The 11,571-nt window shown below is 41.9% G+C and overlaps 1 protein-coding gene across 1 annotated transcript in view; it reads left to right on the top strand.

Annotated features, from left to right (window-relative positions):
- The window catches only part of PPP1R2 (protein phosphatase 1 regulatory inhibitor subunit 2), a 29,305-nt gene continuing 19,076 nt past the window's right edge, over positions 1,343–11,571 (top strand). The window contains exon 1 of the mRNA XM_021070085.1: positions 1,343–2,265. Within this exon, the coding sequence (XP_020925744.1) occupies positions 2,144–2,265 (122 nt within the window). The 5' untranslated portion in view covers positions 1,343–2,143. The remainder of the gene's footprint in view (positions 2,266–11,571) is intronic.

Here is an 11,571-nt window from a genome sequence, read left to right as displayed (position 1 = left end):
GTGGGTATATAAAGCTGCCATCACAGAACCACACGTTGGGTGGTTTTAAACAATAGAAATGTAATGTCTCTCAGTCTGGAGACTAGCAGTCCAAGATCAAGGTGTCAGCAGGATTGGTTCCTTCTGAGAGCACTAAAGGAAGTCTTTTCCATGCTTTTGCCACCTTTGGCTAGCCCCAGGTGGCCCTTGGCTTGTAGATGCATCACCCCAATCCTCTGTCTTCACATGGCCTTCTTCCTATAGGGACATCAGTCATTTTAGATTAGGGGCCCACCTTACTCCAGTACAGCCTCATCTTAACCAATTAGATCTCCATGGAGTACCCTTTGTGGCTCAGTGGAAATGAATATGACTAGTACCCATGAGGATGCAGGTTTGATCCCTGACCTTGCTCAGAGGGTTAAGGATCTGGCATTGCAGTGAGCTATGGTAGAGGTCGCAGACACAGCTTGGATCCCGTGTGGCTGTGGCTGTGGCGTAGGCCAGCAGTTGCATCTCCTATTCAGCCCCTAGCCTGGGAACTTCCACATGCCATGGATGTGGCCCTAAAAAGACCAGAAAAAAAAAAAAAATATATATATATACATTGACACTATTTCTAAACAAGTTTACATTCTGAGGTACTGAGTGTCAGAGATTTAACATAGCTTAATTTTAGGGAGACATGATGCAACCCATAACAGAAGGCGACTTGCTTAAATCTCTGAGACCTCCACATTTCCCACCTGTACAACTTCAGTGTGAGTGCTGCATGCAGAGAGCCTGGGTGGCTGGAGTAAACACCCCCTCCCCCCGACCCCAGCTTGACTTTAGATACAGCCTAGTTCTGAGATTGTTCCCAGAGCTTCAAATTCCTGTCCTTTTCAAGAATCCACTTCTCCTTACTAGAGCCACAGCACCCGCAACCAGGAAACCAACACATCCTGACACCCTAGAGCCTGAGGTCTCTTCGCTTTCATCAAAGTCTTCCCTGGTATCTTTCATTCACACTCAGGCAGAGAGAACTTGGGGAGAGTGTGTGCCAGAGAGTTGTTGCCTCTGCCCTCTTTTTCCTCATTTGGGACTCATCTTATTAAGAGCTAGATAGTTCCTAAGGCTTCTGGCCTATTTCAGCCAGTGTTAGACAGCTGGTTATGCTACAAAGAGTTCCCAAGATGTGGGGGGAGACAGGTTATAAACCACAATTCTAGGAATTCCTGCCATAGATACCTTCCATGGGATTACCAACAAAGAGGGAGAAGGTGGTAAAATGGGGAAATATCAGACTAGAAGAAGTTTCAAGTTCTATGACGACACTTTAAAGATAGGTTGTGTGACAGCAGTGGTCAGGTCACTTCCTCTATCCTTCAGCTTTTCCAATGGTAAGAAGAAGTTGGATTATTTCAAAGCTGATGTTCTATGACTTCACAAAAGTCAATACGATCTCACAATACGTCTCTAAGGACCAATCCAATGCTGATATTTCATGAGTTTATAATGGAGGGTTCAGTTTTTTATGCTAGTTAAACGGAAAGAAACTCCATTTCTCTCAAAGTCAATATTTTGGGAGAATGATGTCACTTTCGAGCCTCAATTTTCAGATCTATAAAATACAGAAATAAAACAATATGAACCTCATGAACTGGTGGGAGCGAGGGAGCTTCAGAGAGATGCACAACTCTGTAACGACTCACGCCAGAAACCTCTCCAAGGTTCTTTGAAACAGCTCCTGGGTTCAACTCCGCGGAAGGGGCGAGCCCACCCAGCAGACCAGAGAGGGCGGGGCGAGGAGGTTGGCATTGTTCTGGCCCCGCCCCCGCCCCGCCCTAGATATCGCGAGAGGGCGGGCCCGCTTGGCTTCGGCGTCGGCGTCGCTCCGGCGCTGTGGCGCTAGGCCGCCTTCATTCCGCGGGCCACGGATAAAGTGCCGGTGGACAAGGGCGCGCGAAGGGCCGCCAGCCACGCGGGGTCGGCGAGACGCCTGAGCGTCCGAGTCGTGTCGTGACAACGATTCTGGTGGGTGTCTCCGCGACAGCAGGTGCAGCCGCTTCAGCCCCAAGCGGGCTCGGCGGCTGCCTGGCGAGTCTCTGCTCGCGCCCAGCCTTTTCCTTCCTGGACCCAACGCTAAGCAGCGACGCTGAGCCGACCGCCGGAGCGGCGGGCAATGGCGGCCTCGACGGCCTCGCACCGGCCCATCAAGGGGATCTTGAAGAACAAGAGTTCTACGACTTCCTCTATGGTGGCCTCGGCCGAACAGCCCGGCAGGAGTGTTGACGAAGAGCTGAGGTGAGAGCCGCGAGGGACGGCCGCTGGTCGTCCGGGGCAGCCTGGGAAACCCCTCCTTCCCGGCCCGGGCGGCCTCGCCCTCCCCCTGCTGCCGTTGCCGACCCGCAGACCGACCCCGGACCTAGAGTTCGAGTGCGGGCCGGCAGGCGGGGCGGCCCCGTAGGTACGGCCCCGGCGCTGCTCGGGTCTCCCTCCGCCGGCTGGGCAGATGGGTGGAGTGATTTTGAAGTAGGCAGGAGTTGTGGCATTTACTGGGTTTTTCTTTCTCTTTTTTAAAGTATGGACCCATATATAATATTTTTAAAACGTATGTCATGATCTTTGAGCTTTTGGAAACTGGGAATATTAAAGAATCAAACGGAAATTTCAAAGCTTCACCTGTTAGGCATTTATTATTTCTTCACCTCCTAATCGAGTGTCTGAAAGTCCTCAGTAATCAAAAAGTGTGTTTCTTGGCTTGGGTACCCTTTAAGATCTAGTCTCAAGCTAATAAGAGACTCTCCGAAAAAGAGATAATTTCTCCATTTTCCTAATTGCTCTTCTTCCGCAGTCATTCCTTTTTAGGTGAACATTATCAAAAGCATCATGCTACATGCACTCTCTTGGGTCCTGGTTTGTCATTATCTCCGCACTAAAAGAAACCGAAATTTTGCTAGTCCTTGATCTGTATTTAATGGAAAGCTACTTATTGTTAACTGTTTTGCATCGGCAACAAGAGCTTGAGCACTTTCTAGTCTTTGTTCCTCTTGAAAGACATTTAAGCTCGGAACAGTTCTGAAAGTACCAACTTAAAATGATCCAGTGATAGTTTAGTTGCTCTTACATACTTAACACACACGTGTGTGAAAACATGTTGACTCATAGCATTGTATGTAATAGTAAATAATTGAGAACAACCCAAGGTCCATTAAGAAGGACTGGTGAAATATTAATTACGGTACATTAGTATAATGGAAAAAAAAGACCAGCCTTTTAAAAAGAATATAATAGGTGTTAATGCGAAGAGAAAGCTATCCTAGGTGCAGTCAATGGATAACACTGAGTTAGAAGTCCTGGGGGGCTTGGGTGTTTTAAGATAGGAAATTCATAAGGACTCCACATTCTGGAAATGAGCCTTAAGAAAAGTTATTGTTGAAATCTGTGAAGTCATAAAGCTAAAATGAGGATGTTCATGAAAACTTAGAATAGTGGAACTAGGGCACACCTGTTTGAAAGGATCATTTTAGGGCTATAAAAGGAACTACAGCTTAGTGATGGTAAATTTATGGGGATTTGTGTTACCTCGAAGAAATCATTAGGTAGGATCACAGCTCAGAATCATGGCCTTTGGGGGCTTGAAAGAACCTTAATTTGTTTAGCAACTAACTCCCCTACTCCCACCCTCTTGGACTCTCTTATATTCTCCACTTGATTTTCCAACCTCTGGGGTAAGCCACTTCAAATGTTGTAGCTCATGGGATTAGGAAAACAGTGTCGCCAAAAGAAAACAACCTCATCAGCACACAGCTATATCAGGAGGACCAAGATAGTCTTAAAAACAAAAATTATGGAAGGCTTTTCTGTGACTTCAGGATATTCAGCATAGGAATATGATTCTCACTGGCATCTAAGTTATTTAGCTATTCTCCAGTGTGAGCTTCTTTTTGTTTGGCTACCATGTAGCTTGTTATTTTCTTCTATCTTCCTGTGCTTCCTTATCTTCTACTTACTCTCAGCCTTAGCCTGCTGTAATTTCCGGTGGCCCCACTCTGTGTGTTGGCCTCTTTTATGTAATTGACTGGGATTTATCTCCAGATCCTTCTTCCTTGAAAGCCACTATGCTACACTGACTCACCTAAACAGGGCAGCTCCTTTTGCAGTAGCTGCTAGCAGGGCAGGTTCACTTAAAAGGGGCCTTTTTCCAAAGACGGTTGACTTAGATTCACTTGACTAAATAAGAAGGTTACAGTCTTTTCTTCAAAGGAAGCTACCAAACCCTAATTCTTTGAGGTTTATGATGTTTGGTTCTAAGTAGTAAAAGGGGGTGGGTTTTTTCATGATAGGTGTTATATGACTGTAAAGAAACTAATTCTTTTGGTAATAGAGTATACATTAGCATTTATGTCACAGCTCATGCAAACAATATTAGTGACTTTATGAGCGCCTCTTTGAACAGAAACACAGTAAAGTTGAACAAATTTGAAACACATTTTTTGTAGCATTTAATTGAATTACACACAGTATTTTCCCTTTCCATAAAAAGGACTGAAAAGAAATAGCACTTTAAATTACAATGCACTTAAAATTCAGAAACTAATAATAATGTTGGAACCAGAGTATAAGGCAAAAAAATCTCATATTAATGTGGAAACGATTAGGGATCTAAGTCAATTCTTACTATTCTCAATAGGTACATTCTATAAAGTCATCACAAACACTGAATTAGTGAATACTGAACTGTTGCTTCTGGGGGAAAACAGACTTAGTTTCCTGCAAGCTTCTGGTCACAGCGTTTTCATCAACCAATCAATCTATAACCTTTTAAAATTTCTGTTTCTGTTTAAAGATATCTAATAAATATATCGTTGATTCATTCATTTGAACACCTGGCCAGCAGCACTATTAAGTTTATCTAACATATTTTTTCCATGAGACACATAATAGCCTTCTTGGGCTTAGGAACACTAGATAGCACTTAAACACCATCCTCGGCAGCCATTTTGAACAGCCAGTTCACCCAAAAAGCAAAACACATGGTTCTAAATAGACACTTGTTACAGTAAGAGCTAAAACAAAAGGTAAAGTATCGCCCTGTTTAACCTAAGCTGGGAACCTGTGCATAGGGCCACTCAGATATGTCTGAAAGAGACCGAGAAAGCTCCTCAAGTTCTGACTTTGGAGTTAGAGATAAATTTTAGCACAAGTTCCCATTGTGGCTTAGCAAGTTAAGAACCCAGCTAGTATCCACGAGGATTCGAGATCGATCCCTGGCTTTGCTCAGTGCGTTAAGGATCTAGCATTACCCCACGCTGTGGTGTAGGTCACAGATGTGGCTGGGATCCTGTGTTGCTGTGGCTATGGCCAGCAGCTGCAGCTCTGGGAACTGCAAGCCTGGGAATTTACACATGCCCTAAAAAGCAAAAAAAAAAATTAGCAAGCAGACAAATTTGCAAATACACAATCTGCGAATAACCATACCTTTTATCGGTGCCTTTATCATGTAAAATACACTGGTGGCTTCCCTTTTCTGCACAAACCACTCCCCTACCACCCAACACCCCATCAGTTGAGAGAGGATATTATTTAACAGAACATTATATTTAACATAGAAAGGTATTACTAAGGGATTTTTCTTTAAGTCATGAGTTATGTTATTCCAGTGGTCTCTAAACTTTTTGATTGTGTGTCTTTTTAGTAGGAAGAAATTGAAATATGTTCCAAATATGTTCATTAATGTTTTATATACATATACTATTACTGTTAGATAATACATCTCAAGGTTCAGTATACACTTAATGCCATATTTTGAATAGTCTTTAGAATTTTTTAAATACAGTTCTTGTCAAACCATCTTTTTTTTTAATGTCTTAGTGCTGTTATTTTTTTTCTCTTTATACTTTGCATTGGTACTGTTATCTTCAATGATTGGTTTCTTCAGGTACCACTTTTTTTTTTTTTTTTTGTCTTTTTTGTTGTTGTTGTTGTTGTTGTTGATGTTGTTGCTATTTCTTGGGCCGCTCCCGCGGCGTATGGAGGTTCCCAGGCTAGGGGTTGAATCGGAGCTGTAGCCACCGGCCTACGCCAGAGGCACAGCAACGCGGGATCCGAGCCGCGTCTGCAACCTGCACCACAGCTCACGGCAACGTCGGATCGTTAACCCACTGAGCAAGGGCAGGGACCGAACCCGCAACCTCATGGTTCCTAGTCGGATTCGTTAACATTAACCACTCCGCCACGACGGGAACTCCAGGTACCACTTTTTGAGGGCTAGTTCAATTAAAACTGGATAGAATCTGTAATCCATATTATTAGGCATTGACAATCTCAGTATATTCCAGCACACTGCTCAACTAATTAGCTTTTTTTTTTTAAAGGGCCTCACCTGTGGAAGTTCCCAGGCCAGGGCTTGAATCCAAGCTGCAGCTGCAGCTGCCAGCCTACGCCATAGCCATAGCAACGTGGGATCCAAGCTGCATCTTTGACCTACACCACAGCTCACAGCAACGCCAGATGCTTAAAGCACTGATCGAGGCCAGGGATTGAACCCGTATCCTCATAGATACTAGTTGGCTTCGTTACTGCAGAGCCACAATGGGAATGCCCATTGCCCACTGTCATCCCTATGATTGTGGAATTCCCATTCCTTCTGGATATTTTGAATATAGTGAACAATGTGTGAAGGTCAGACATAACAGATCTAATGAGTAGATATGTGTATTTCATCAAAAACAAGATACTGTTGATTCTGAGATGCACCATGATTTATGTAGCACCAAGGAAAAAAAAAATACTGCCTGTAAGACACCATCCATTTTAAGATATATTCTGTTTTCAGAAATATTAAAGTGAGAAAAATGTGTGCTTGGAATTGTTGAAATATGATAGTAAGTGTCACTAAAGCCTATTTTATGAGAAGTGTTAAAGGTTTGTGATTAATCTGGGGCCACATTGCCTAGGTTCAGAGCCTGTTTGCTGCTACTTTTTTTTTTTTGGGGTCTTTTAGGGCTGAACCCGCAGCATATAGAGGTTCCCAGGCTAGGGGTCGAATCTGAGCTACAACTGCCAGCCTTCACCACAGCTGGCATCTGCAGCCTACACTACAGCTCATGGCAACACCAGATCCTTAACCCACTGTGCGAGGCCTGGGATGGAACCTTCGTCCTTATGGATACTAGTCAGATTCATTTCTGCTGAGCCAGGACAGGAACTCCCCTGTTTGCTACTTATTAATTCTGTGACTTACCATGAGTTATTCATGATATCCCTACCTAGTTTAATTATTAAATGAGTTACTAAATGTAAAGTGTTTAATCCAGTACCTCACCCTCAAGTGTAGTCTTATTCAAATAAAAATATAGGGATCTAATTTTCTCCACATCTTAGGGGGTCGTTTTACACAGCATGCTTTGGAGTCACTATATTCAATTCAAATTTTGTAGTAGTTTTAGGTAATATAGGCAAATTCTGCTTGGAAAAATTGTGCTTGAATTAATTTCCTTTAATTTAATTTAATTTAATTTTATTTTATTATTTTTTTTTTTTTGTCTTTTTTTTGCTATTTCTTGGGCCGCTCCCGCGGCATATGGAGGTTCCCAGGCTAGGGGTCAAATCGGAGCTGTAGCCACTGGCCTACGCCAGAGCCACAGCAACGCGGGATCCGAGCCGCGTCTGCAACCTACACCACAGCTCACGGCAATGCCGGATCATTAACCCACTGAGCAGGGGCAGGGACCGAACCCGCAACCTCACGGTTCCTAGTCGGATTCGTTAACCACTGCACCATGACGGGAACTCCCTTCAATTTTATATAAGCATGCTTCAGCTTTATCTTTTTCTGCCTATAAGGGGATTTGGAAAAATGTCACGGGTTCACTGAACAAAAATTTCCAAAAGTGACCTTTTCTTTACTAATTGCTTTTATTGTTAAGTCTTAATTAACTGTTAAGCACTTTAATTGTTCAAGCTTCAAATTCTTGTAGTTTGTCAACCTATGTAAGTTGAATCTTCATTTAAGAAAGAACCATTTCTTGAAATGTGTGGTTAAAGTTTAACACATTGAAGCAAAATCTTGCATCCCACTCCAGGCTTGGCTAAAATTGTAAAAAAGAGCAGTTCACAAGCAATAAGAAGTATGAGCAGGCCTTTGAGAAATCATAGGGGCTATCAAAGCAAAAGTGAGAAGCTGTAACTTTTTCTGGTGCAGATCTAGGCTGCTGGGATAGGGCGGGAAACCATCACCCGAGAGAGAGCGGGAAGCTGAAACCAGCACGTGCTTTCACCCTTACAGCAGATGTTCATGTAAGTGGCAGTGCCCCTGTTTTTTGTAGGTGGAAGTAATGACCCAAGGAAAATTCACACAAACAAATTGTGATAGTATTGGTATTAAACTTAAATTCACTCCTAGGGTTTTGTTACTCAGCTGATGTGTTAATTCTACCTAAACTTAAGATATGCTAATTTCCATATCCGTTGCCCTCTGCTCAGTTTCTTCTACTTCATTGCGGTCCTCCTAAGAATTCCTAGCATTCTTTGCAGTCTATGCCCTTATTTAAATTCATGGTTTTACGGGATACTTATCTTCTTTGGATCTTGGCAATTGTAAGGATTTCTTTTTCTCTTAGTATTGTGTTGAGGAAGTGGACTGAAGCTTTGGGTATATAAAATATTAATTCTGTTTAGAGTGGGGGATTAAATGGCAAGCTAACTAGGAAAAAAATGGGTTATATATAATGTTTTATGTAACATGGTTTTTACCATACGTATGTATATCTTTGAGTTATATGTAATGTAACTTAAACCTTCTAATAAATTTGAGTTTTTTACATTTATGTAGAGAAAAAGAACTCAAATTAATGAGGATGTTTCTAATAGATAAAGGATGTCAGCATAATTCATATAAGGAAAGTAAAATAACAAGCATTTTTCGTATTATTTACTAGGTAGTGAGCAGAGAAACACAGAACAGGTTTAAATTCCACCTTATACCTGCTCAGGTGGAAAAAACACACAGATACACACCCAGTCCTGGCAAAGTTTTGGTAGTTATTTGGGAACATTACAAATTCTTTTTAAAAAGCTATGTGGTGACATGGAGTGAACTATAAAGCTCTTGATAAATTTAACCCAGATATGCTTGTCCTAGCAAATTGTCCTAAAAACATCATTGACTAGACTATGCACAAGTAGAAGTTCCTGTCATGGCTCCATGGAAAGGAATCTGACTAGCATCCACGAGGACGCAGGTTCAATCCTTGCCTCACTCGGGTTAAAGATCTGGCCTTGCCATGAGCTGTGGTGTAGGCCGGCAGCTACAGCTCCAGTTTGACCCCCTAGCCTGGGTACTTCCACATGCCTTGGGTGTGACCCTAAAAGACAAAAAAAAAAAAAGAATATGCACAAACATTCATTTCTGCTTTATTTATTTATTTATTTATTTATTTTTGCTTTTTAGGGCCACACCTGCGGCATATGAAAGTTCTTAGGCTAGGGGTCAAATCAGAGCTGCAGCTGCTGGCCTGTGCCACAGCCACAGCAACATGAGATCCGAGCTAGCCTACATAACAGCTCAGGGCAACGCTGGATCCTCAACCCACTGAGTGAGGCCAGGGATTGAACCCGAAACCTCATGGCTACTAGTCTGGTTCATTACTGCTGAATGAACTCTCCATTTCTGCTTTACTTTAAATAGGAAAACAATTGATTCAATCTAAAAAACTAACATTAAAAAAAACTAACATTAGGTGTTAGATATTTAGATTGAATATTATGCACATAGTATTAAAGAAGTGAAGACTAGAAAATACAAGCAGCTTATGATAAAATACATTTATTGATAGCTTCTGTATCAGTAGATGTATTTTTATATATACTAATAGCTTGTGTGTTTTTTTTCATATGTGTTATACAGAGTGGAAAGAACATACAGAAATCAAAATTATTAATGGGTTAAAGTGCTTTGATTGTGATTATTAAATTTTATCTCCAATTTTAAGAAAATAGCCTCTCTGGAGTTCCCACTGTGGTTCAGTGGGTTAAAAATCCAGCTGCATCAGCTTGGGTCACTGTGGAGGTGCGGTTTGATCCCTGGCCTGGTGCAGTGCATTAAAGATCTGGCATTGCTACAGCTGCAGCATACATCACAACCGTGGCTTGGATTCAGTCACTGACCCAGGAACTTCCGTATGCTGTGGTGCAGCCATAAAAGTGAAAAATAAATAAATAAATAAATAAATCATTTCTTCTTGTATCCTACAGTTCTTTTTCTTCCATAATTATCTCACAAAACAGATTAACAAGGGTGTTGGGGACAGGGACTACCCTTTTAACTCCAATGGGCTATCTTCATTCTTCTATCTTGATGATGAATTGTCATTTTTAATTCAATGTTGTTAACATCATTTAGGAAATATATTTGTTTTACTTTAAGATTAGGAAGCACCTGAAGTTCCCGTTGTGGCACAGTGGTTAACGAATCCGACTAGGAACCACGAGGTTGTGGGTTCAATCCCTGGCCTTGCTCAGTGGGTTAAGGATCTGGCATTGCCGTGAGCTGTGGTGTAGGTTGCAGACGCGGCTCGGATCCCACGTTGCTGTGGCTCTGGCGTATGCCGGCGGCTACAGCTGCAGTTAGACCCCTAGCTTGGGAACCTCCATATGCCGCAGGAGTGGCCCTAGAAAAGGCAAAAAGGCAAAAAGACCAAAAAAAAAAAGATTAGGAAGTACCCAACAAAATCATTTATTTTATATATATTTATTTCTTAAATTTTATTGTGAAGTTTCTGTTGTGGCTCAGCTGGTTAAGAACCTGACATGGTGTCTATGAGGATTGCGGGTTTGATCCCTGGCCTCACTCAGTGGTGCAAGAATCTGTTGTTGCTGCAAGCTGTGGTATGGCAAAAGAAAAAAATATTTTATTGTGATATAGTATACATATAGAAAAGTGTGTTAAATGTAATTTTAAAGCTAAAGGGATAATTCTAAAACAAAGGCCTCTGTAAGTACCATCCTAGTGAAGAAAGGAGTGTTTCCATCACCTCAGAAATGTCTCCTGCTCTTTCTAGTCACAGTCTCCTTCCCTGTAACATAATCACTGTCCTGACTTTTTTTTTCTTAACAGCCTCCCCTGTGGCATATGCTAATGCCCAGGCTAGGGATTTTATTGGAGCTGCAGGCGTATGCCACAGCCACGGCAACACTGGATCCTTAACCTACTGAGTGAGGCCAGGGATTGAACCCACATCCTCACAGACAACATCAGGTCCTTAACCCGCTGAGCCACAAAGGGAACTCCTGTCCTGACTTTTATGGTAATCCCCTAAGTATATATCCCTACACGCTTGAGTTTTTATCTGCCTTTGAAGTTTATATAGAGATGTGCTAGTTATCTTTTAATATCTTTTTTTGAAATTTTATTTATTTTTTACAGAATAAAATACATATATTTAAACACAATTACATTCACACAGATTATTATATCATGACTCTTAAGAAAGAGATTAAGTGACTCCCTCTGGAGAAGTGGAATGGAAAATATGCTGAGACAAATATGAAATTTATTCTATACTTTATCCCATTTTGTATGGCTTTCATCTTTACTATTTAATATTA

The sequence above is a fragment of the Sus scrofa genome, chromosome 13 (assembly GCF_000003025.6).
Source record: "Sus scrofa isolate TJ Tabasco breed Duroc chromosome 13, Sscrofa11.1, whole genome shotgun sequence".
NCBI lineage: Eukaryota > Metazoa > Chordata > Mammalia > Artiodactyla > Suidae > Sus > Sus scrofa.
Note: the sequence above shows the minus strand (reverse complement) of the source record. Positions and strands in the feature narration are given on the sequence as shown.